Source organism: Calidris pugnax, unplaced genomic scaffold (assembly GCF_001431845.1).
Source record: "Calidris pugnax isolate Ruff unplaced genomic scaffold, ASM143184v1 scaffold132, whole genome shotgun sequence".
NCBI classification, from domain to species: Eukaryota; Metazoa; Chordata; class Aves; order Charadriiformes; family Scolopacidae; genus Calidris; species Calidris pugnax.
Window position 1 is genome coordinate 2,663,923 of NW_015090910.1, and position 24,730 is coordinate 2,688,652.

Below are 24,730 nucleotides of genomic sequence, written 5' to 3' on the forward strand. Positions count from 1 at the left end.
TACTGCTGGGATTGCACTAAACGCTCTTTATAAACATACAGAAATAACGGCACCTTAATTACCTTGGTCACACGTGTGCAAAGAGCTGTGCAAAGCCCGAATATGCCCATGAGGCTGTAACACACACACACCCCCCTCGTTCTTCTGCCCCTAAAGCCCATCGCAGCGGAATTCAATGAGTAACACAACAACGTCATGTTTCCAACAAATTATTTACTGTATAAACAGTTTATAAAATTTCAAGCACTCATTTTCTCATATACACTGGGCTTTGCTGGACGGGAGGAGAAAGCGAGATGGAATGAAGCTCGGAAGAGCTGTTTGCGCTTCAAAAGTAACATTTTTACGGCAAAACACAGCTTTCTATTAAAACCTTGTTTATTACCAGGCAGCCCTTAGAAGGGAACTGGCACGTGGTGCAGAGACGACGTGTGTCCTTTGAGAGGGTGCTGGGACACAGCTGCCAGGTCGGACAGGAGCAGCACACAGAATTGCAATGCAGAAGAAAGCTGAAGAGAGTCTCCAGATAAACTAACCCCGCATTTTATCTCTTTAAGAATTTAAACATGTTTAAGTAACTGCATGAAGTCTCTTTCGGTTATAGGCAGCCGCTGCAATTGTAGTCAATTTGAGACTGCTTTTTAAATAAGAGTCTTCACAATTAGAAATACTTCAGTATTTATTATTAAAACATAAGATGACAGTACGATTGCTAAAACAAAATGTTTTACAAGATGATATCACCAGTAAGAAAATTTATAAGACATCACTAATAAAGTACTTGCTACTGCTATGCGTCTCTGAAAAATTTCCTGAGAACTATGTGATGTGCACAATGGCAACTCCAAGTCGCCATAATTATTTTAATAATTTCCAGAAAAACTGTAAATTAAGGCCCTATCAAACCCACTGCTGCCAAAGCATCTCCCAGGAAAAAGATGTTACACGCCTTGTTGTACAGCTGAAAAGTTTCTGAACAATAACTTCTGAACAATAAGAATTAAATAACTAATTTACCAGCAGCGCAGGCCAACAGGGAGACGTTACAGCCTCAGAAAGAGTCCTCTCCTTTCTCTCACAACAATTAGCACCCTGTTAATTGATTTCAATATTCCGTACCTTTTCTGTAGCTGGGTTTGTTCAGACGGCGACTTTCCGGCCCGTGGAGTGTTATTTTACGGCCCCAGGGGTCTGACACGTCCCTTCAGCGCTGCCCTCACCCCCCCGGCGGGGACCCGTCCCGGCTGGGACCCCAGGAGCAGCCCCCGAACCCGGGAGCATCCTCCGGACCCCAGGAGCCTCCCCGGGACCCCGGGAGCATCCCCCAAACCCGGGAGCATCCTCCGGATTCCGGGAACACCCCCCGGACCCGGGAGCATCCCTCGGACCCCGGGAGCATCCTCCGGACCCCGGGAGCATCCCCCGGACCTGGGAGCATCCCTCGGACCCCGGGAGCATCCCCCGGACCTGGGAGCATCCCTCGGACCCCGGGAGCATCCCCCGAACCCGGGAGCGTCCCTCGGACCCAGGGAGCGTCCCCCGGACCCGGGAACATCCCTCGGACCCCAGGAGCATCCCTCGGAGCCCGGGAGCCTCCCCCGGACGCGGGCTTCTCCCGGGTGGCCGCAGCCGCATCCCGGGGCAGCACCGGCAGCTCCCCGTCCCCGATGCGGCCTCCCGGAGCGCAGTCCTACCTCTGCCGTGAGCCCCGCAGCCCGGGCTGTGCCGGGCCCTCACCGGGAGCCAGCCCCGGCGGCAGCGTCCCCTTGGCTCGGGTGGCCCCTGGGCGGGACCAGCCCCCGGTTCCCGGCGCCGCCGCTCCCCCCGGCCCCGCCAGCCCCCGCCTCGGCCGGGGACGAGCCGGTGCCTTCACCCCGCGGCTCCCGACGTGAGGGGCGCCCCCCGGGAGCGGGGCGGGGGGACACGGACTGCGCCCGGAGCACCCCCCCGCCGGTCTGCCTCAGGCTGGGGCTCGGGGGGGGTCGGACCGACCCAGGAGCTGCTCTCTGCCCCGGGGATTTTGGCTATTTCCCGCATGAGTCCCGGTACAAACGCACCAGAAAGATCGCAAAGCTGAGAAAGCGTCAAATCAGCATTAGATACTAAATTGCAGAACAGTTTTCATGGTGGTCTGTCTCAGAGGGACTTGAGCACCCCCGAGTTAAAGTTTCGCTGCCTCCCAAGTGCCCACGTGCATTTCGAGACCAGAACTTCAGCACTGAATCACTCCTTTCAGCTTTAAACCGCATTTTGAGGAACCAGCCTTTGTCCTGTGGCTGTTTCCATGTCAAATCGCTCAGTTTTTCTGACACTCTATTCCAAAAGCATAATACGCTTTTGTCTTGCAATTGGCTAAGAGTTAATTAATTTAACACCATTATTAACTTTGTATTCAAGCATTGTAGGGATCGATGTGCTTTCTCTCCCTCTCTTTTACAAAGAAAGAGGTACCCAACCTAACGTGCACAGTGAATTCAGTGAATTCGGATATCAGGCTGGTTAAAGGTAGGAAGGAGAAAGGAAATGACTCAGTATTTGTCAAACAAAAAGAAGAAAACTATTTAAAAAATAATTATAGTGGGAAAAATTAGAAAACACACATGCAATAAATTTCTCTCCATTTAAATATATCATAAAATGATTAATGAGAAAAATGCCACAAATGATATTGTGCATTTCAGCTAATAGACATATAAGAGGATGTATGATTGCAAATACTGTACAGGTGACTCACAAACTCAACGTGCTCAGCAGCAGGGATGCCGTGTGTCTCCTGTCACCCCTCTGCAGTGTCCCCTGCTCTCCCTGCGTGGGCACAGGTTTCCCCCACAGTGCCAGGGCTGCCATCACCCGTGTCCTGCTCCACAGCACGTTTAGAGGGGACCTTCTGAGCCCCACAGAGGGGGTGGGTACCACCTTCTGGAAAAATACGTAGTTTTAGGATATTCAAGTCTCTCCTGATATATGTTTAAAAAAATGGAACAGCCAAATGCAATTGCTGCTGCTGCTGCTGCTGCCAACGCGCGTCACCCTCCCGAGAGGTGCCTCAGCACGGGGCAAGGGCTCCACCTGAGCGTGTTACACAGAGACCTGCACTTCTGTCCAGTGTCCAAAGGTCCCACCAACTCAGGCTCTTCCTTGGGGATACTCAACAGAGGCTTAAAGCTGAAATAAAAACCCCAGGCTTTCACTCCATCAGCTCCCAGAAAGCCCTCGCTTCGGCCACAGCCTTTCTTTCTTCATGCTCCTCCTGGTCCCGGGAAAAACCATTCCTTATGTTTCTTATTTGTGTGATTAAACCCCCTTCCCAGGGCTACAACTGTCCCACCTGCTCTCCTGGGTCTGTACCAGACCCTTGCCCTGTCCCTCCAGCCCTGCAGGACGAGTGGAGCTGACTCCTCTGCTCCTGGGATATTGCCCTCAGACTCGCCCCACCACGAGTTTTCCTGGGCAGCCTCCCAACACCCCACCCTAAAACAATCTCTCATTTAAACTTTCTCCATTCCTAAGCACAAGTTTGGGGTGTTGCTTTTGCAGCCTTTTCTGCGGGGCTGCACCTCGTGCCACCATCAGCTTCAGTAAAGGCAGCTGTGCTCTTCTTCAGCCAAAGCACTTCTGCCAAGGACCACTTCGCTCTTGAATTTATTTCGCACTACTTTTGGATGGGGTTTTAAATGTGACTACCTGAAGTCCCAAGTCAGATGTGCTGCGATGGCCTGAGGACCTGCCCCTCACATCTGGGGCAGAGGCTGGAGACTTGGGAGAGGCTCCTTCTTCAGTCAGTTCAAATCTGCTCAACAACAGTCCAGGACCTGCAAATGTTGCTCCGTGTGTGCTAATCACAGACATTTCAGGAGGATACGAATCTAATTCCAACACTTCCAAACTGCTTAACCAGCCATTCTCCTCCTCCTGTGTTACCCAAAAGCAGAGCTAAGATTTAGCATTAAATATTCTTGCTGTTTTGATACAGAGGGCACTGACAAACCCCTCACAGATGAAGCAGTGACAATCATTTTAAAATAAACTGGAAAACAAAAATTGCGTATGAACATCGGCACCGGAGAAAATGAGGAACGGCAGCAGAAAATCAAACAGCTCGGTGTGAGGGGAAACTTTCAAATCCATACCATAAAAACAAACACGAAACCCTACAATAATCAATCAATCACCCAGTCTGAACCACAGATTTCAAAATCCTAATTTACTTGCAGACAGCATATAGAAAGATGGCTCCCCAGATTACATGGCACAAAATTAAACTGCAAGAAATCAACCTTATTTTCATGTTCCTAGACTTACTATTGGTTAAACAGAAACTTGCCTTTTACAGTAATTTTGGTCTCTATCTGAGTACAGAATAACCCAAGCCAAGCAGCACTACATCCTTCCAGGGATTTCAATATGTATTAGCTCATGGATGAAGATCATAAAACACAAAAGTAAAACAAACTCGCCTTTCATAGCGGGATTACACCATGGTGCTCGATTCTTGCAGAGCTAATGGTTTGAAGGTCAGGCTCCTGGGAACAGATGCACTAATCTCTTATCATCTGTATATTACACAAATGATTTCAGAGAGTATTTCTCCTTGGAACTGGCAGATGAAGCTCTGTTTGGTGCCGGGGATTACTGGGATCATTAGGGAGAGTGCTGACGCCGGAGGGTGGCCGTGACCGAGCCCAGGCTGCTCCAGGCACAGCAAGGGACGGCCACAGAGCACTCAGGTAGGGGCTACCCAGGTGAGACATTCTCAAAGAAAGGATTAAACACCATATATGCACAGAAAAAAGATTGTCATACACAGTATGAATCAAAAGCCCATAAGGTAAAACTTGGGATGAAAACACGACCTTGCTTGTCAGTATGAAATACTCTTTAAGGAAAGATGCAGCTGTGTTATTATAGCCCCTATAATACATCAGATTTTGAAACTCCGTGAGTGCAACAGAATCTAACATGACAGAATATTGGAGATGAAACAAGAAACAATAAAATGTGCATAAACCCTGGCTCATTTATATGAAAACTATATTACTACCCTCCTGAATAAGTAATGATTGGATGGACTTAATAAAACTGTCTATTTGGCAGATAACTTCTAATAAAATCATAATGAAAGATGACATCAAGACCATGCAAATATCACAAAAGTTCAGTAAATTCCTTGATAAGTTAAATGATAAAGCTACTGTCAGAATAAGAAACAATATAAAAGTACCCTTTAATACGTTTAAGTAACATACATAATATAATAACTATTTCAGAGCCTTTAAATAATAATGAGTATATGTTATTAAATATACCATCTCTAGACTATGAAAAATATCAAAACTAGCCTGTCAGGTGCCAGAAAGAGGGTACATTTAAATAGGAGACTGCAGTCACAGGATTCCCCCTGTCCATTAGTGATGCAGCAGTGGAGATATTAACGAAGACAACCTCCTGCTTCTTTTGAAGTGAGTTTTGATGGGCATTTCAGTGGCAAAAGGAGCCAAAGCCACTGAAAGATGACTCAAATCTAAAAATGATTTTACTTTATAATTCTTTCATACAATGTGCCTGATTGCTTACAGTTTCCAAAAGAATATATATTCACAATATCTCCTTTTTTTCTCAGCATTAAATAGATGTATTTAATTTTTAACAAAAAGAACATATTCTAGAGGAAAATTGAAGGCATTTCTCTCAAGTCAAGAACTTCCAATATACAGGCAGAAAAGTTCCTAGAATAATTTATGTTTTCTTCCACAGGAATTCTTAAGTAATCTTTCTAACCCTTGATTGGACACCATTGTCCAGCAGTGTTTTTTCTCTAAAGACTGTGTTATACGGATGCCAAGTTGGGAAAGAGGAAGATGCACAAAGAACAAAGCTTTTTCTAAAGCCTTGACTTTTCTAGACATCTTTCTGTCACCTCCAGAGGAAATTCGGGCTATGGAGGCTCATTGACTATTATAAAACTAAACATAAAAGCATGGGTAATTTACACCAAATTCAAAGTGCATGGTCCTATTGAGTATTTCCTTTCCCTCTATATCTGGAAGAAGTGGGGTTTTTTTTGTCTTACATACTTCACAAAAGCATGCAGAATTTTCCCCAAAGTCCAAGTTCATCATGTGTAGATCTCCATGGGACTATTCCCTGTGAAACATAGATAGGACTGGGCTTCTCCCTCATCTACATCCTCAATGTATCATATTTAAATAAAACTTCCAGTATGATTTCAACAGTGAGGAAAATAATGCACCTTAGAAACCAAAATCAACTTTCCCAAAAATACATGTTCTAGCACAATGGTGCCTGAAGATCTGAAGTAATTACAATTACCTAGCCACTACGATATGATTTATATAAATTAATACAATTTTTTTAATATAACTCACAATCCACGAGTTTATAATATGTTCTGCTCTATTAATCCTAAGCACACAATAATAAATAAAGCACCGACCCACAATCGGGGTGAAACTCTGGTCTGCTTTTCTTTGGAATTACAAAGGGAAAGGAGAAAACCTGGTGCACACTGAAGTGATCTCTTACCATGCCATCTGCCCATTTGGCAAGGCAGGTAACCACAGTGTTTTCAGGTATTTTGTAAAGACAACTTATGACAATGATAAGCTATTATTTTGACAGAAAAACTAGCAATATGAATAAAAAAGATCTTGTTACAGAAGGTTCCGCACCGTGCCGTCCCGTAGGGTAAGAACCGTCACCGTGCTGTGGTCTGAAGTACAAAACATGAGCTGAAAGAACGGCCAACAGGATGGGGGTACAAACACACACATTCTCAAGGCTATCCCGTGATGGATGGATCTCTTCATTGTTATTTTAGTTTAGTTATTGAGCTGGTCAAATCTTATGCATTTCTTCACAGTTCAACTGAGTTCACCAGATTAAAACATTTTATGGATCTTCTCACAGTGAAGTCCTGACTCAGCTTGTGGTCAACATATCTTTATAATAAAAATCACTAAAATATGTCAAGTAATCAGCTACCACTACTGGCTCATTTAGCTAATTTTACACCACAGAGAATAATCTATTGTATTAATCTTTCAAGCAAGTCCTTCCTGGTAGAGTATTTAATTGAAATCCCCCAAATAGAAACATTCTCCTGAGGACACCAGAAATGAAGACCCTAAATGAAGTGGAAGCTGGTTGTGTGCACAACCCACAACTTATCCAAGCAGCAGAGGGGAGTCCTACTACAACATGCTGTGGGGGTCAAACATCGCTTTGCTTGCAGCCATTCGAGAAAGCTAACGCTGTCCTGGTTTGTATCATAAGCATTATTAAACGTGTTTAAAATGTAAATGATATGAACATTTAAGGTCCTATGGAATCTTTGCTTAAAAAAATACCCCTACTTAAGGACTACACACGCGTGCTCACATACACACACACACGTGCTCTCACACATGCACGTGCTCACACGCTCCGGGGACAATTCCGCGCTGTTTCTGTCCCAGCCCCATTTCCATGAGATTAGTGTATCTCCTAATGTGCTCCTGGGTATGTTAAACAGCCACAAATATTTTTTCATCTGGGAATTACACTCATAAGTTTTTAGGAATTCTTGGCACTTCTGCAGATTGTGAGATTTCCAGGAGGTCACTTCCAGTCCAGGAGTTTGCTCCTCAATAAAATGGGGCAATGGCACTTACCATTCCTTTGGAAAATGTCTTAAGGTCTGTGACTGCCAACAACACAAAGAACAAAGAACCATTGCTACTATTAAAGAGGTCTGAGATGAACTATAAAAATCAGAACATAAATTAAGAACACGTAAAATAAATTGCACTACAAAGGGAAGTTCAACAGTACATGTTTATGTAGTATCCATGGCAGTTTCTGCTCCAGTTGGGACTGCAGTTGCTAAACTGCTCCTGCAAGTCTGAACAGGGCAGAAAACTCTGGACAACAAACAGAAAAAAAAACAATCTGAAAAGGTCATCCATTTATTCTACAGATCAGTCTTATCAGGTGCCAAATTCTTAAGCCGTGAAATCAATGGGATTTTTCAGCACCAAGCTCTCAAGAGCAATTGATTTCTTAAAAATAAGCACATCCCACCAACAGAGAGCTTTTTCTGCATAAAGAGAAACAACCTGTGCGTGTACCGTGCTGAGCAGCGTGGCTGTGGGAAGGAGGAAGTTCTGTGAGTGAGGGAGGCACGTGGCCACGCAAAGCACCAGGTTCACTTCCCAGTTCTGAAACGTCATTTCATTCTCAGTTCTTTTACAGAAGAGTGATGATCCCACTTCTCTGTGGCTTCTCCCCTAAGTACTGCCGATATTGCAGTGACGGGTACCCCATCTGACCAAGAGCAGAAGATGAGAAGAAAGTCAGATGTCCTCTCTGTCACCCCAAACTGACATAATTCTTTTTGGGACCAATCCTAGATCCACTGGTGATTTGATTTGCCTCACTGTTTCTCTTCCTCACTTTTAACTCAACTGAAATTCACGTTCTTCAAATATATTTTCTCTTTCAGCAACAAACCATTTGCAATTATATGTGAAAAGTAATATTAAGACAGTAGTAAAAAAGCATAGTATGGATAAAAGCATTAACATATAAAAATTATGTGCCTTCCCTGGAGTAAAACTAAGATTGCACATTGACAGCACACTAGACCAGCACCAAACCAGCAGTGGATGTCCTCACACACACCCCATCGGCTGGCACTTGAGAGAGCCCTGGTGTGGCCCAGAGAGCAGGAGTGGAGCTATGGCCACCTCAGATGAGAGCAAATGACTTCTTGGTGCTGCCTAAGGGATATTTAACACATACTTACGAATACACCTTCATTCTGGCCACTTTTTGGGTGTTTTTTTTTTTTTGAACCAGAGCAAGGAAAGCAGGGAAAGCAGCTGCCACACGCATCAGAACGGTGCCGTGTAAATGAAACAACTCATGATGTCAAATACTCAGTCACCAACATTTGCATGAGAAGATTAGTTTCTGAGCCACAGTGACCAGGGCTGCAGAGGGGCTTTTTGCCTCTCCAGAGCATCCCCCTGCGCACGTCGGTGAGCTGCAAGGGGTATTGCAATAGCCTGTTACACTCTGGGGGTGGTCACTGGGCAAGCTTACTCTTCTGAAAATTTGGGGAACACTGTCAGATGTTTAAAAACACATGCTCCAAAATAAACACCAGACAATTTAATGGACCTGTGACTTTGGCCATGGGCACACTTTGAAGCAGAGACTACTGTAAGCCCCATGGGGAGAGCCCAAGCCTCGTCTAAAAGGGGGGACTTTGGGATCTCCTCAAATTTCTTGCCATTGTCCCCAAGTTGGCCATGAACAGGTCTGTCCCCTTGGAGCAGAGTATGGGTACAGGGCTGTACCCAGGCAAGGAGCACAAAACCGCTGATCCCTGTGTGACGCCAGCGCTGTGGGGTACCTCTGCCTCAGCAACGACCTGGTCTTTATCATGGTGTGCCTCTAAGGTCACAACAACCCACCCCCCTAACATGTTTTCCCAGTAAATTAGTCCTTTCCTATCAATAAATACTAAACTTCAACAGCGTAGGTTTAGTATGAAAACCCAAGCCAGCCCCGCTGTGTATTTTCACTGGAGTTAGTTCTCAATGCCCCTTGAACATCTCCCCATCAACATTTCAGTCACTTTGGAGCCCGGACCAAAGAAAGCAGATGAGTCTTGTCAAAGACATCCCCCCAGCCTGCCCTGACCATGAACTCTAGAAAGGAGCTGCTGGGGCAGGAGAAAAGATGGTTAGTGGGATAATTTTCAAAGGGAGAGTGATGGGTAAAACTTATTTACTTTCGTACATAAATCCTAGGTCACATTTATACCTAATTCAGTGTTGCAGTCTGGCCACGCTCCAAGAGAAAACACTTCACAACATCAAATCTAATCAAACGGCAGAGCTATAAATAAAGCCATCAACAGCCATGTGAAAGCAAAACTAATCAAAACAGCAGCCCTGAGATTTCTCCCTGGAAGGGGTTTTCAGATATTTTAACCTGCTTTATAAACAGGAAATCCATTTGCAGGTACCTGCTTTAAGATAACTAGTCAATCTGACAAGTTCTTTTCTAGAGCAGAGAAATCATTACAAAGAAATGGATTCCCAGGACCCTGACTTTTCATTCCAAAGATGCAACAGCCCCCATTAAAAAACCCACCATTCAATGCTGTTTCATACTGATATTTTACAATCAACATCTAAAATCAAAGTAAGTGACCCGGTTAGCCCGAGCTTCAAACCCAGGAGCCGGGTGTCTGTGTGGGACACCCCCCTGTCTGCTCTTACCCCAAAGCTCCTGCATGTCACCCATCGCAGACGTCAAGCGGAGAGAGACGTGTTCCCCGGCCCAGCGCCAGCCCCTGGGGTGCCACCAGCCCTGAGGGGACCGGGGAGGTGGCAGGAGAGCTCCCAGGAGGGCAAGGTCCCTGCTCTGCTCCGAGAGCCAAGGGCAGCCCCTCAGCCCCCTCCGACACGGACCCCTCTGCCCCAGACACCTGCAGCCATCAGAATCCAGTGGGAATGGCTGGGCCACTCCGACCAGTCAAACTTCCATCACACAGGGAATTTCTGCTGGGACTGGCAGACCTTTAGAGCTCCCCAGAAGAAAAAGCATCTCATTTCTAAGATTTCCTGTAAAGCAATGCTTTTGAAGCTATCAGGCACCAGAAACTGAATTTTTGCAACATGAAAAATGACTATATGGGTAAACGAAATAAACTATAGATGAGTGTCTGTCTGTGAGCATCAAGGACTTTTATAAATATTGAGTAATTTCAAAGCAATTCTCAGGTAACTTATGAGGATAAACACGGATCATAAAAAAATAATACTGTAGTTTACCCTTTCGGTTCTTTGAATATCTTAAGGCTATGACACTGCAGTTAAATATTTGTAGACTTCAGACAGAAAATCTAAACAGATTGTCAAATTTTAGTAAATTCAAGCAAGTTCAGGGATGAACAAAGAAGCACGAGGCCATATAGAGACAACATGTTCTGTTTTCTGAGGGCCGAGTAACTCCACTGAGGTCTGTAGAGCAGGAAGCAGCAGTTCAGTATTGCACAGTATTTTCATGCCTTAGAGCACGTTTCACAACCCTGCCCTATATAGATAGCACCTAACAATAGAAATCAATACAGATCTAAACAAAGTTAACATTTTGCATTACTGATCCCTCTTGGAAGTTATATGATCATCATATTCTAAAAACTACACACTTATCAAACTAAAGAAAACCTGGCAAAACATTCAAAACTGATGAAACTGTAAACAAATGCCACAGCTGAGAAAAACATTTGTGCTTTGACACCATGCCAATGACTTAGACATCCCAACATCTCTAACTTCCTGGGCCTTTTATTTTTTCCTTTGTCTTTTCTAGGCAATTTGAAGAAAATTTAGCAGCTGCAATAACCTGGCTGGTGAAACGGAGAGGCTAAAAATCACCCAGAGTTAAAACTCTTGAAATAGCAGTATATGTACAAAGGAGAAGAAAAAGATAGTGTAAAAAAAAAATTTAAAAAGCAGCAGCATAGTCCAATATAAACCTCTGTCAAATTCTCACTAGTCTCTGACGGGTTTCCTTAAAAAGAAATCACGCAAAAGAAATTACGATGAAAGTCATTGATACGCATAGAGAGAGTGTTTCCATGGGACAAACCCCACCGCCCAGGAGCAGCATTTCCTCACAAAGCACAAGCAGATGCCACCAAGGAGCCAAGCTTTGTTCAGAAAAGCACAAATTCACAGGGCGCCTCAATCCCTTTCTTCCCTTCTCTTTGTTTACCAGATTGGCTGGCAGGAAGCAAGTCTGGACCAGCACGTAACACGATGTGCGTGTTTTCAGCTCTTCTATCTTTGTTCTATTTTAAGACTTGCCAAAGTGGCTATTACTTATGTTAATTTAATATGAATGCCATCTAAAGTAGGGAGAAGACTCTGGGCAATAAACTGTTATACAACCAGAGATCAAGTTCCTCCGTGGCACAGTTTACATTAGATTCCTGCTCCTGCTCCTCTTGGAAACAAGCTCGACGTTGGACTGGCACAGCCCTGGCTGGCAGATCTGCTGCCAGAGTGCCACGGGGGGGACACGGCCTGTGATGCCCTCATTTGTCATCTCTCCTCTCCTGCTGCTGGTACCGGGGTCTCGGCCGGCTGGAGCCACCCTCCCCTCGTCCCCCGTGACCAGTTTTGGGGCAGGAAGCTGCGCTGCGGAGTGTGCCCAGGGAGGAGACCTGCGGGGTCTCTCCTGGCTGGGCCCTGGCCCCACGCAGAGCACCAAGGCAGGAGGAACCCTTCCACTGAGCATTCTTGGCAGCAAAAGAAAATGAAAAAAAGGAGATTCAGCAACACTGAGATGTTTTGTGAACCGATACCTGCTCTGTATAATGCTGGTAACATTTGTATTTATTCATATTTAATTGAATTGCGTCCTCTCAAGATGGACATCGTAAGATGTTAGATTTGACATAAATTTTCATCCAGCTTAATGATTTGCCAAAAACCGTGAAAATTATTTTTTAAAAAATCTTATGAACGTTTTAATCATAATTTTATGAACATAATTTTCATAGTTTTTAGCATATTTCATTACTTATGATATGCGATTCAGAGTATCTAAAGGCCATTATCTGTATTGCAGACTCTATGTGTTATATTATACATAAGTATACACATTTTTTATAAATACATTACCATCATCAGCTGCAATAAACACAGCAAGCTTTATTATTGTTATTACTGTCATCATCATCATCATTATTTTCCTTGAAAATCCCTTAAAACACCTGCTGATCCTTCATTTTTTCTTAGCCTATGTTAGGCTTTTCATTCAGATTCTGTTGTTATCAGTTCTTCCCTAGCCAAAAAGGTTACTGAAAAATCCCTCAAAGATCATCTTCACATTCACATGTAAAAGTGCTAAATAAAATTAAATTAAAACTAATGCTTCTTTGTATTCAGCTAAATGGATTTTTTTAAACTTAGCCCACCAACACCTTATCATCAAATGTATGATTACCACACAGTTTTAGAAATGCTTTATAAAAACAAGTTTAAGATTTTAAAAAGACAGTTTTATTTTCTAAGACATCCAGAATTAGACATTTTCTTGCCCCTAATGGATTTAGAGATATGATACTCATATCTGAAATACCCCGCTGGGACCAAAGATAGATCTCTGTCCATATTGAGATGCCAAGACCCACTTTGTCCTTCACCGTAGCTACACAGAAGCTACAAGCCAGCAAAATATTACAGGTGATCTGTAACAGAAAAGAGTGCAAATAGAATTTTGGTTGTGTATTTGTGGGGAATAACATTTAAAAATAATTTTTTAAAGGATTTCAAATTTCTCAGCTACATGAGAAAAATAATAGCATGAATGGTTTGTAAGAAATACTATAATGTACTGGCCAGATTTCAAAATTTCTCTTTCTTGACCCACTCTCTGCAACTTTGTGTTACATTTACTACAAGTATCAGGGAAAGGGTCTTAATGTGAGACCCTGCAAAATTCAATGAGAAATGGTGCCATGAAGAGTCTTGAGCACCCGTTTGAGTAGACGCTTGTATATGACATCAGTCCTGCCCAGCTCTCACCTGGGCCCTTGGACCAACTCTGTGCAGGGAAAGCCACAGACCCAGCTCTTCTGCTGGGCTGAGACTGGAGCCTGCACTCCCCAATCAATATTAAACACTGAAGGAGCTGTTTCATGCTGACCAGGCTGTCCCAGTCAAAGCAAACCAAAGTTTGTGTTAGTTAAGAAAGGGTCTGCTTTGGAAAGAAAAAAAAATAATAACTTCAGATCTATCAAAACAAGGCGAGACCATGTGACCCGAAACAAAGCAGGATTCATTCTTCTGTGAGACAGGAGAGACAGGAACTCAGTCCTGCACCACAGAGGGAGAGTTTTGGCTCTGGATGACTCCAAACCTTTCTGCAAAACCGCAAAAGCTCCAGAAAGTCACAAACCATGGACCTGTTCAGGCAAGAGCGTATGAAGAATAGTAAGACTCAAGTTTAAGGCTGACATTCTCTTAGACAGACTCTTTTCCCCTCTTGACAGTCCTTTGGCATTGTTCTATTTCCTTCTTCTTCTTTCATAATTTTGATATTATTTCAACTCAGCGTTTATCCTTGCACAAAGTAAAGCTTGTGAACACAGTGTGAATCAGATGAAAAAGCAAATAAAAATCCTCTTTACACAAAGCTCAGTTAAATACAGTCAGAATTATCAGTAGGTGTTTCTATAAAACATTTCATTAAAAATACAATAGAATCCTAACAGTGAAGCTACACTTATGAAATACATTTGACATAGATTGAAATTATAGTTCTACAAGACATGAATGTCACAGCTTAGCTAAAATCAAGATTGTACTTCTGGAAAGCAATAAATTATCCTAAAACCCACACTACTTATATATTGGAAATAGCTCAAAATACGGTTATTATTGCAATAATATCTGTTAAAAAATCAAGGGAGAAAGTGCAAATAGACAAAAAAGTAAATTAATATTTTTGAGTATGAGTCAACCAACTACATAACAGGAGACAAAGTCAGAATTTATATTTCAGGAAAAAGGAAAAGAGCCACACATAACACTAACTCAACTGAGCGGCGGGACTTCGTTTGAAAATAGTAGCCCTTATTAGGAAATCTTTTGGAAGCGGAGTAGCTGGAACTGAGTTATGTTTCTATTAAGGGCAGTGAATTCCTCTGTGAGACGGCAACAGTAAATAAAAGAGACCATGCTTACATTCACTCAATAGTTTCAAGGAATTAAGTATCGTTACTAGAACAAAGAGTTCCTCTTACAAAAATAATCAGGTCTTTTTCTTTGTTTTTAATATTGTCCTTCATCCCTGTGTTGCTTCCCCCTCCTGCCACAGAGACATTTGGGTGGCTGGGGGTCAGGGTGAAGCTTTTGCTGGGCTGAGGGGGTGCTCTTTGCTGCGGGGTGTCAGGTTTGGAGCCCTGGCACGGTCCCCAAGGCACAACTACCACCCCTGCTGCTGCACTACACGCTTTTTTTAGGTTGGCTGGAAAGAGAAAGCCATCTTCATGCCAGTCTTCCTCCCTCCCCTCTCCCTGTGCACCAGAGCTGCTCCCCTGGCAGCTCTCCCCAAATAGGCAAAGCTCCATGGCCAGCGCTGGGAAATCACACCCGGAGAGGGAGAGGGAGAGGGAGAGGGAGAGGGAGAGGGAGAGGAGAAGCTCACTGGGCTAACCCTGCCCAAGGGCGAGTGCAGGACAGGCACCACACTCCTCTGGGTGGCAGAAAGGTACTTTTCAAGTAAGCACAATGGGATGTTAAGGAAAACATCTGCGAAGCGTGCAGAGTTAGGGTAACAGAAGAGAGATGTCTGTAGGTAAGAACACTCACGTGTAAGTGCCAAGTGCTCTGGCAGAGAGAAGCACCCAACGCAAGAAAGTACTAGGAAAAGCTCCTCTACAATGCAATGAACAACAGGTGATTTACAGAAGACAAAACAAAATAGGTGGGTAATGGTACAGCTGTAAGGCTCCAGTAATTCTGACTTGCAAGGTAATTTCCTGAATCTACCATTAGAAAATTTGAGATCTTGTAGCATTTCATCTGGATGAACATTAGATGGTGATAGAAAAAAACAGCATCAGAAATGAAATTCTGTGAAAACAGCAATGGGATATTATGGTAGACAAGAAACAAAAAAAAGGGCTGTTTCATCCCTAGCACAGTAACTGCTTTGAGAGAGTTAAGATACCTCTCTCTGTGTTCTGTTAGAAACCTTGTAATTTCAAGAAAAATGCAAAATTTATTCATAACTAATTTATACCCATTTGTTCTCACACCACAGTTCCCTAAGGTGTTGCCCTTTAGCTTCAAAAACTTCTGCCTTTGTGACGTTTCCTCTCATTGCATGCTCACAGAACACTCACACCTCTGTTCAGCCACCACTTCCAAAGGCTGAACAAATCAGGCAATAACTCATCCCTGAAGGCCAGGACTCCCCCAGCCAGCACTCCTCTGGTGGGCGGCGAGCGGCCGGGATCGCAGACGAGCTGTCGGCTGGGCATCCCTCCGTGACTTAAATGCTTTCTGAGCTCTCCAAGGAAACACCTCACCTGAGGCACCCAGGAGAGCATTTGCCTTGCCCCTGGCCAGATCCTATTCACAGCTTACATTCATCCTGGCATTTTCGTTACACCCATGTCTTCCTCCTCCTGCTGGTTTTTTAGACAACAGCTCCCAGATGGCATCTGGAAATCTTCATTGGTCACACTGAAAGGACTGAGCTGGCAAACTGCATTATCCCATCTTATCCCAGTACTATTATCCTGGCCCTCAAGTTCATCAGTCCTCCAGGTCACCTGGAATCCACACACTTTCCAAATCAGTACCATCAGCATATTCCAGCTGCACACACGCTACATCTCATTAAAATATTAATGAGATCTGCCTGTGGGTTTTTCTCGTAGGAACTCAACCACTAAGCATGCTCTGGCTCTTGTTCTAATAAAACCAGCTGATGCTTCCCTCCTAACCAGTTTCTTCCTGGCATCCAGTGTTTCTTACTGACCTCCATGCTTTCCATCCAGTCTAATAATAATTGATGATTTACTGAATCTAGGTAAAATAAGGCTTTTGAACTTTCATCTAGCAATCAGCTTTCTTATCAATTAAATGTAATTTTTTAAACTACAGTAATGAAAAAAAATAAACTCAGAGGTTATGAGGTAAAAGAAACATATTCCAAAATGAATCCGTGCCATTGTTTATAACTGAGACTCAATCAATCAAAAGGAAATGTGGAAAAAAACCAAAAGGAGCCTGACCACTGCAAGAAAAGGTTGTCACAACCCTTGTGAAAAAGTAACAAAATTATTTCCCCAAGCTTACAGAAAGAAGCGATGGCTTTCTCAAGAAAGATAACAAACAAAGCTCCACCCTCCAGTATATGTTATTTCTGATTTATTACCTGCTTTATCTGTCCATACTGTCTAGACCTGTATGAAATTTCTTGTACCCTAAAATTATTACAAGGATGGACAGAAAATTATCCGTGCTGGTATTTCCAAACAAAGACTGCAAAAATGAAAACCAGATCTTTTTTCTAGTAGTATCTGCTCTGAAATGACATACCCCTGAGCCTGGGAGATTGCATCACTATGCTTAATTTCCATGTTTCCCAGGAAGCGGTGTTTTTACCCCAGCACAGTGGTGCTTGCGAACAGGCCCGGGGTGCCGTGCCCCTGGAGGAGCTCCCCGTGTGTCTCCTCCTCTGCATCTCCCCTGCTCTGGTCTGTTCTTAAGCCAGTAACGGGAACCATACACAGCATCCCAGGCAAAGTCACACCTCTGTCTCATATGAGACCACTGATGTCCCTCAAGAGATGTCAGCATGCTGGTGTTAATGGTGTTGAGCACCTTGGAAAATGGAAATGGTCTCAAAGAACTCATATTCGATAAAAATGGAACCCATGTCTCTAAAAGCTCACCGGTCACATCTCTGGTAGTTTGGGTCATATTTATCTCAGTGCTGGGGTTTTCAGTCTATCTGTACTGGTTACCATGTTTTGAATATCTTAATTAAATAACACTCCCAAACTTTGTAATTCCTTTTAAATTCTTACTCTCAGTGCTTTTGACAGAAAAGTTGGCCTTCATTAGACACAGCTAACGAATAAAAATCCTCTAAGACCTTCAACAAAGCAAACAAAGCCCCAGCCAGCCCTCCTGTCCATGTGCCTCACAGAGCAAACCTGTCTGGCTGACCCAGGAGGCTCCAGCATCGGGCTGAGCATCACAGAGATGAGACACTGGCAAATCTCTGACAAGGTGCTGACGATACAGTGTCAGAATGATTGCAAAGCACTCTTTTGCCTTAAAAAGAACAAGAAAAGTGTCCTCCTACTTTCTGCACCCCTCTCTGTTGAGCAGGCGTTAGAGAGCAAAAGGGAGAAATCCTTTCCCCTCTGAAGGCCTGTCTCTGCATGTCCCATGGGAACAGAGAGGGATCCAGGATGGGAATACTTCTGTTTAATGAGACTGAGCTTTGCCTTTTCTCCAGAACTCATCTCACTGGTGACACCCCTGCCATCACCTCCATCCACTTTGAAACACGTTATTATGTCTCTATTCATGGTATAAATTCTGTAATAAAACTCTTTCCTCCTACGGCAGCAGTTTTTATCCCTTTTGAAAGAAGCGCAGAACCCTAAATCAAGATGCAGTAACATCACTCCCTGGTTGGGAAACTATCATATAAGAATATCTGCAGGGGAACAGAGTGCTGTATCACAAATCAAGACAATAGATGATGATTTCCTATCATAATCCGGTTTCCTATGATTTAAATATTAGTTGCTGTAATTATTTTGAAAATCTGCAGTTATATATTCATCTTGTATATACATATATATTTATTTACAAAAATAAGGCTGGCGAAGGAAGCTAGAAAAGTTGGATTGTACAGAGTGTGCCTGGAGCTATTTTTCTTTCTTTTGTAGCTTTTCTTTTTTTCTTCTCCTCTTCTTTTCTTCTTTTAACTGTGATAGCATAAGCAGAGCTGGATTTTCATTAGAATACTGCCAGCACGTTACAAGCTTTTTTTGATGAACTATAAAACCTTTCCAATTTGTGGGCACAAACAAACCATAGTAAGTAAGGATTTCATTATTTCAACAAACAGCTATTAAAAGTATTATGAAACCTTAAATGTAATCAAAAGGAAGGTGCAACAGAATTATATACTTTTCCTTGCAGATTTGCGTAAAAATAAAAACCGATTCTTTCACTGACAATCTTGTAAGGCACATATTCAGAATAAATGTTTTCCAACAGCACTGACCAAGGGTGCACAAAATAATGCGATTACGGATCCTGCTAAATCTAACCCACGAGTGGCTCTGCCCCAAAGGCGCCGAGGTCCATTTGTGTGTGCACAGACACACGTGTCACTGGCTCACACACACACACACACACACACTCCTTTCTCAACTGAAAAGAAAATTTACTCTTGGAAGTAACAGCACCCAGTAGCAGTTTCACACACCTCTTCTATTTCTACGCAAGATTAAACCCGTGCAGTGTGCTGAAAGCAAGAATCACCTACGAAAAGTCAACTCCAGCCCTCATTCACCAAGATTATAAAAAAAAGCAAGATGGAAGTTAATTTTACTGGTTGTGAAGCCAGTAGTGAACTAGAATTTTAGAACTACATTGCACAAAAATATAGAATCTCAAATTTTCAAGAAATATCTGACCTCTTGATTCATTTCTGATCTTCTATTTTGAGTTTTCAGAAACAAATAACTATGTATGTCACACATACCTGACTTACAATCATGCAAGTCACAGGAAAAAAAAAATTAAGCTGACCAATTCAGGAAAAACTATGAAGGCTACACACACATTTCTGGGGTTTTTTATACTCCCTTTAAAATCCATGCTCTGTGTCCACAGCACACCTTCAGTCCCTGCAGATCTGTAGCAGAAGCTCATACTTTGCACCACTTCTGTGGAGGCCCATACACTTCCACACCAGTTTTAAAACTTCAGAATTAGGCTGTTCTAACTAGTTTTCACATAATCAATTTTAAGGACGTAGTTTATATTATATTGTTAAACCAATTCTTTTTTTTTTAAATTCTGAATAGCGGAGACATTATTAAGTTGCTTAGGCACAACACATTAAAGTGAGTTACACCTTTTTAGATTTCTCCTCCCCTCTTGTACACTACAGAAAGGAAGGAAAGTGTGTCCCTGATTTAGGGCAGGAGTATTTAGTCTCTGGCAATGGATTTTCTTTGGAAAACATATCAACTCTCATGGGTATATTGTTCTAAACAATTCATTAATTCAACTCACTGATTTCTGACAATATTACTAAAAAAATAGTGACTGATAAAACATGCCACATCTTATCTGCTCTGCTAAAGCCAGATAGTGCTGTTTCCCTGTGAGGCAAAGTAAATATTCTCGACTCTGTTTTACAAACATGAATAATACTTAATTGTAATTTTCATATTTGATTTGCTGTTTGAGTTTCATTATAAATTTAGGTGCTCTATTCCTTGAAAAATTCCTATTGTTTTGAAATTTACACCGAGCAAAATCTGGAGAGCTCTGGTACCTTTCTGTGAGGAATGGGAGCATCTGAGCTATAAATAGATAATGCTAAAAAGTGTTTGGAAGTCACAGTTTAGCTTTTGAATTAATTACTAACTCCACAGAGAAGTAGGAGCAAGGGTTGATGCAAGGCAAAGCATCCCAAGTGTGGAAGGCCCCTGTGCTTTCCTCTGCCCCTGCAGCCCTGGTTCCTGCTGGGAGCTGACCCACTGCTGAGTGGGACGGAGCCAAGCTCTGCTCTGGCACAGAAACTCCTATTTCAATGAGATTTAGGAGCTAGAAAGGAAAGCCAGATCAAACCACAAAAAAAAATATCTGTGAAATAGATAAAATATTTTGCTCTTTATTAAGTAGATAAACATCAACCTAAAATCCTTTCTCTAATACACTACCACTTGTTATTACTTAAGAGCACGTGATTGATTCCGATGCATCTAAAATAGCATCTCACTGTACACAACTGTCTCTGCTCTAGTCTAACGTTTGGGTTAGTGCACTTCTGAGCAACACAATTTTACTTACAACTCTAGGCTTCAAATATGTCTAGTACATCTATCATTTGGCCCAACTGCATGATTATACCCTTCCTGGCTTAAAATTCATAGATGAGTAGTGTAGAAGAGTGTTACAGTATTTTTGTTAAGGCTGACCAAGCTTCACGTTTTGAAAGAATCACTTCTACTGCTCATCTGGCAACAAAAGAAAACCAAGGAAAAAGGGTGAGATATTTGATGATAGAAATAAACAATATTGTTACTTACCATCGTTCAGATTACCCTGACTGTGTGAGAGGAGGGCTGCAAAATGCATGAATTCTGTGCTAGGCTGAAGCTTTTCCTCTTTCTTTTCCTTCTTTTAGTAAGAAAGAACCCTTAGGGTCAGGTCCTGCTCCCACTGAGGACAAGAGCAAAAGTCTTCACTGGGCTTCAATAGGAGGATGGGGACTTTAAACATTTCTTTTTTCTTTTGTGTCTTTCTGAATAAGTTTTTGTTCCTCAGGCTACACAGATGTGAAGCTTTTAAGATTTCTAAAGTAGCAATAAAGAGTTGGAAGTCTGATGTTCCTAATGAAGCATCACGCTGTCAGATAATTCATCTGAATTCGCTGACCCCAACTTGCCTGTGTTGTTTTTAGAGAAAAAAATATTGGACTTACTCTTGACTAAGAAATCAAAGGTAGTTTTTAAAAACATATTTTTGCCACTTCAGGTACAACCTTTTATCCGTGTTACATAACTGAGTTCATTTGCTCAGATTCCAATTACCCCATTTGTATTCCACTCTTCTGCTAAAAGAAATTCCCTACACATAAAGAGCCGCTCTTAACCAGACCATTATCCACTGCTCATACCCACGTGTGTCTCTCTGCATTTCCATGTCTACCTATAAACAAGGCCTCTAAGAGATAAAAACGTTTCTCATGGATTAGGACAGAAAGTGGTTACGGAACAGATTCTAAAAAGCATTTGTAAATTGTTTCTTGCAGATGTCTAAAGGTGAAAGAAAATTAGTATCTTGGAAATTTATTCACAGCCAGAAAATCTTCTCTCCTGAGGGTTCTATATCCAAATACACGTAACACAGATGCCACAGATGAAATAACAGTAAACCAGGTGTGGTGAGTCCTGTTTGGGAAGGGCGTGCGTCTCACTCACCTGTCTGGCTGAGCTGAGACGTGCTCCTGCTCCTGCGGGACACGATGGCAACCACCTTGGCACTGAGGCTGGAGCGCCTCTTCTTCCCACCTGTGCCAACCATGCCCACCGCCGTGTCCGACTGGCTCCCGTCGTTGTGCTCCAGCTTGTACATCTCCCCGCTCACGCTTGTGCTCTTTGTGATTCTCCCTGGAGTCCCCATCCGTCTGCCTTGCATTTTAGGAGTAAATGTACTACAGTTACAAAGTAAAAACAAACACGTTAATTTGTCTGACAGCATTTCCAAAAGCTGCTTTTTTCTTTTAAATTAATAAATTCATTTTAAGTCTTGATACATTTTCATTTATTTGGTTCACAAATAAAAGGTTAATTTGATGCTCCTCAGAGTATATATTTCCAATATTATAATTTGTTCTTCACTTCTTCCAGGGAAATTTTTCAGAGTGACAGAAAGAGACACGCAACATTTTAAAGTCGTGTGGAGCCTTCCTGTCTATATCCCCACAATACAGAAAGCAATAAAACAGCAATTTTACCACCAAAGAAAATGAATATGGGCCAAGAGGATATACGTAGGTTAATACATGTATTTTATTGGAAGCGTTCACAAAAGCATTAAGACCTAATAGATATGAAGATATCATCTGCTGTATTTTCTGACTTCACAGAAAGAGATAATATAATATACAGTATTTCATATGTCTTCACTCTCTCACTTCTTTAAGGGTAAATGCAATAATCACAGTATGAAGGCAAAAAAATTTGGGGGCAAAAAAACCTAATAATGCACTAGAAATTTCATAGATTGACAGAAAGATGAATGGGTCTGTCAGTTCTTTTTGATTTTCTTTAGCTATCGTATTGCATTTCAATGTTTCTATACAAATCCTTCTTCTGCTCCTGCACATAGAGGCTGGATAAGTACTCAGAAACACGCTCTAGAGAACATTCCCAAATACACACAGAACACAACACAGCACAGTCCCAGCGCCGCTGCGGCCGAGCAATGCCCTGGCTCTAATGGCAATGCCAATTTAGCCATCACTCTGCAGAGTGATAAGAAATTTAAGCTGCAGCCTGACTCACTTCACATGTAGTTGCTAAATCAACCTAATAAGTAGAGTATTCCTTGACATTGTATTGCTGATTAATAGTCCTACTGGAAACATCCTAATTTTAGGGATTGTTTTTCCAGTAATTCTGTATTTTGAAGACAAATGTTGAATTTACATGTTGAGGGACAGTCCTGCTGTCCTTCCCAGCAGGTTCCTTTCCCAGCAGATGTGATGGACTGTCCCCTGCCCCCACCCCTCCCTAAAATGAGAAGAAGAAAGGTCAGAGGTGCAGGCTTCTTTATCTCATGGCACGTTTCAGACAGAGGAAATCTTGACAGGGAGCAAAGAAGGGGTGTATGGGAGAAGAGCTGACACTCTGCAACTTCTATGGATCTGGGCCCTGCTAGAGGTTACAGATACAGGAGAGTATAAAATGATGCATATACCTGAAGCACATTTTGCTGGCAGTTTCCAAGATTTACTAATGTGTGACCATATGTAAGAGCAGATAAAACCAGACAATAATTTTTAAAGAAGAATCTGGAAAATTCCTTGAATAGAAAGCACAATCTAAAGGTCATTATGAATGTCCACACAGGCATTTAACTACATTCAGCACTTACAATCTGCTTCTCTTAAGTTCAGTTCAAACAGCAGCTTCCACTTTCACACAGAACAAGGCGCCATGATGTACTGGAGCACTCAAGAGCACATTTTAGTGGACCACCTGAGGCACAATGAGCTTAAAATAGCTTCTCTGTTGTTCCCTCCTATCCCACTGTGACTTTAGTGACTCTCTTTTGGGTTTGCATGGGAGAAATGGAAGGACTTATGTATTTTAATATTGCTATGTTGAATTCCTTTGTATTTGATTGGTGATCTCCCCCAGTACACAGTCCCTTACACATATGAGAGCACATACACATACACACACATATTATAGTCAGTCTTTCTAGGAAGAATTTTAACTGCCTTTTTTGGTCATTTAAAAAAAAAAACAAAAACAAAACCTCACAACCATTTTCCATGGTTTCCATTTCCAAATCTGCAAGTGTCAAGGAAGAGGTTTTGTGTAAGTTCTGTTCACTTAAAAATAATATCAAATTGAGAAAAAATGCTGTTAAAAGATTTCCCATTTTCAAAATAGAGACCGATTGTCTTGAGGGAGATAAATACTGGTTTCTTGGCTTTAATATAAAGCATGCCCCTAGCATAGTGCAAGTGTTTACTTCACAGGCTACATACGCTGCCGCTGTTTAAAGTTGCAATGAGCACTAATAATCAGAGCTTTATTGTTGTCCACAGAGTGCAATGAAGTCACCTCACCTAGTATAGAATCATAGAATCACAGAATCATAGAAATTGCCCAGGCCGGAAGGGACCTCCAAAGGCCATCTAGTCCGACCCCCCCGCAGTCAGCAGGGACACCCCCAACTAGACCAGGTTGCCCAGGGCCTCGTCGAGCCTCTCCTTGAATATCTCCAGGGATGGGGCCTCAACCACCTCCCTGGGCAACCTGTTCCAGTGCTCCACCACCCTCACAGTGAAGAACCCTCTCCTCATCTCCAGTCTAAATCTGTTCCCCTCCAGCTTGTAGTCACTCCAGCTAGTAGTTCCCCTCCAGCTAGTAGTCACTTTGCTTTCAAGTAACACACTAAGAATGGTTACAGGCGACCTGTGCCTCTGTGCACAGAAAAAGAGTCACTTGATCTATTATTTTTTTAAATTGTTTTCTAGGTGAAGTAAACCAGCGCCGCCCGATACCACCCCCGCCAGCCCGGGCTCCCGGAGCTGTCCTTCAGCACCATCACCCCCCACCCCGGAGCTGTCCTTCAGCACCATCATCCCCGGAGCTGTCCTTCAGCACCATCCACCCCCCCACCCCCCCGGAGCTGTC

The 24,730-nt window shown here is 42.7% G+C and overlaps 1 protein-coding gene across 14 annotated transcripts in view; it reads right to left on the reverse strand.

Annotated features, from left to right (window-relative positions):
* RIMS1 (regulating synaptic membrane exocytosis 1) overlaps nucleotides 1–24,730 on the reverse strand; it is a 227,620-nt gene that overhangs the window by 14,968 nt on the left and 187,922 nt on the right. For 9 of the 14 annotated variants that reach the window (XM_014949336.1, XM_014949338.1, XM_014949342.1 and 6 more), the window contains one exon: nucleotides 21,779–22,011. The exons of 4 other annotated variants lie outside the window; for them this stretch is intronic. In XM_014949336.1, coding sequence (XP_014804822.1) covers nucleotides 21,779–22,011 — 233 coding nt within the window. Of the gene's footprint in view, nucleotides 1–1,694; nucleotides 1,788–21,778; nucleotides 22,012–24,730 lie in introns of those variants that run through there. One more of the 14 variants, XM_014949350.1, reaches the window with a different exon arrangement.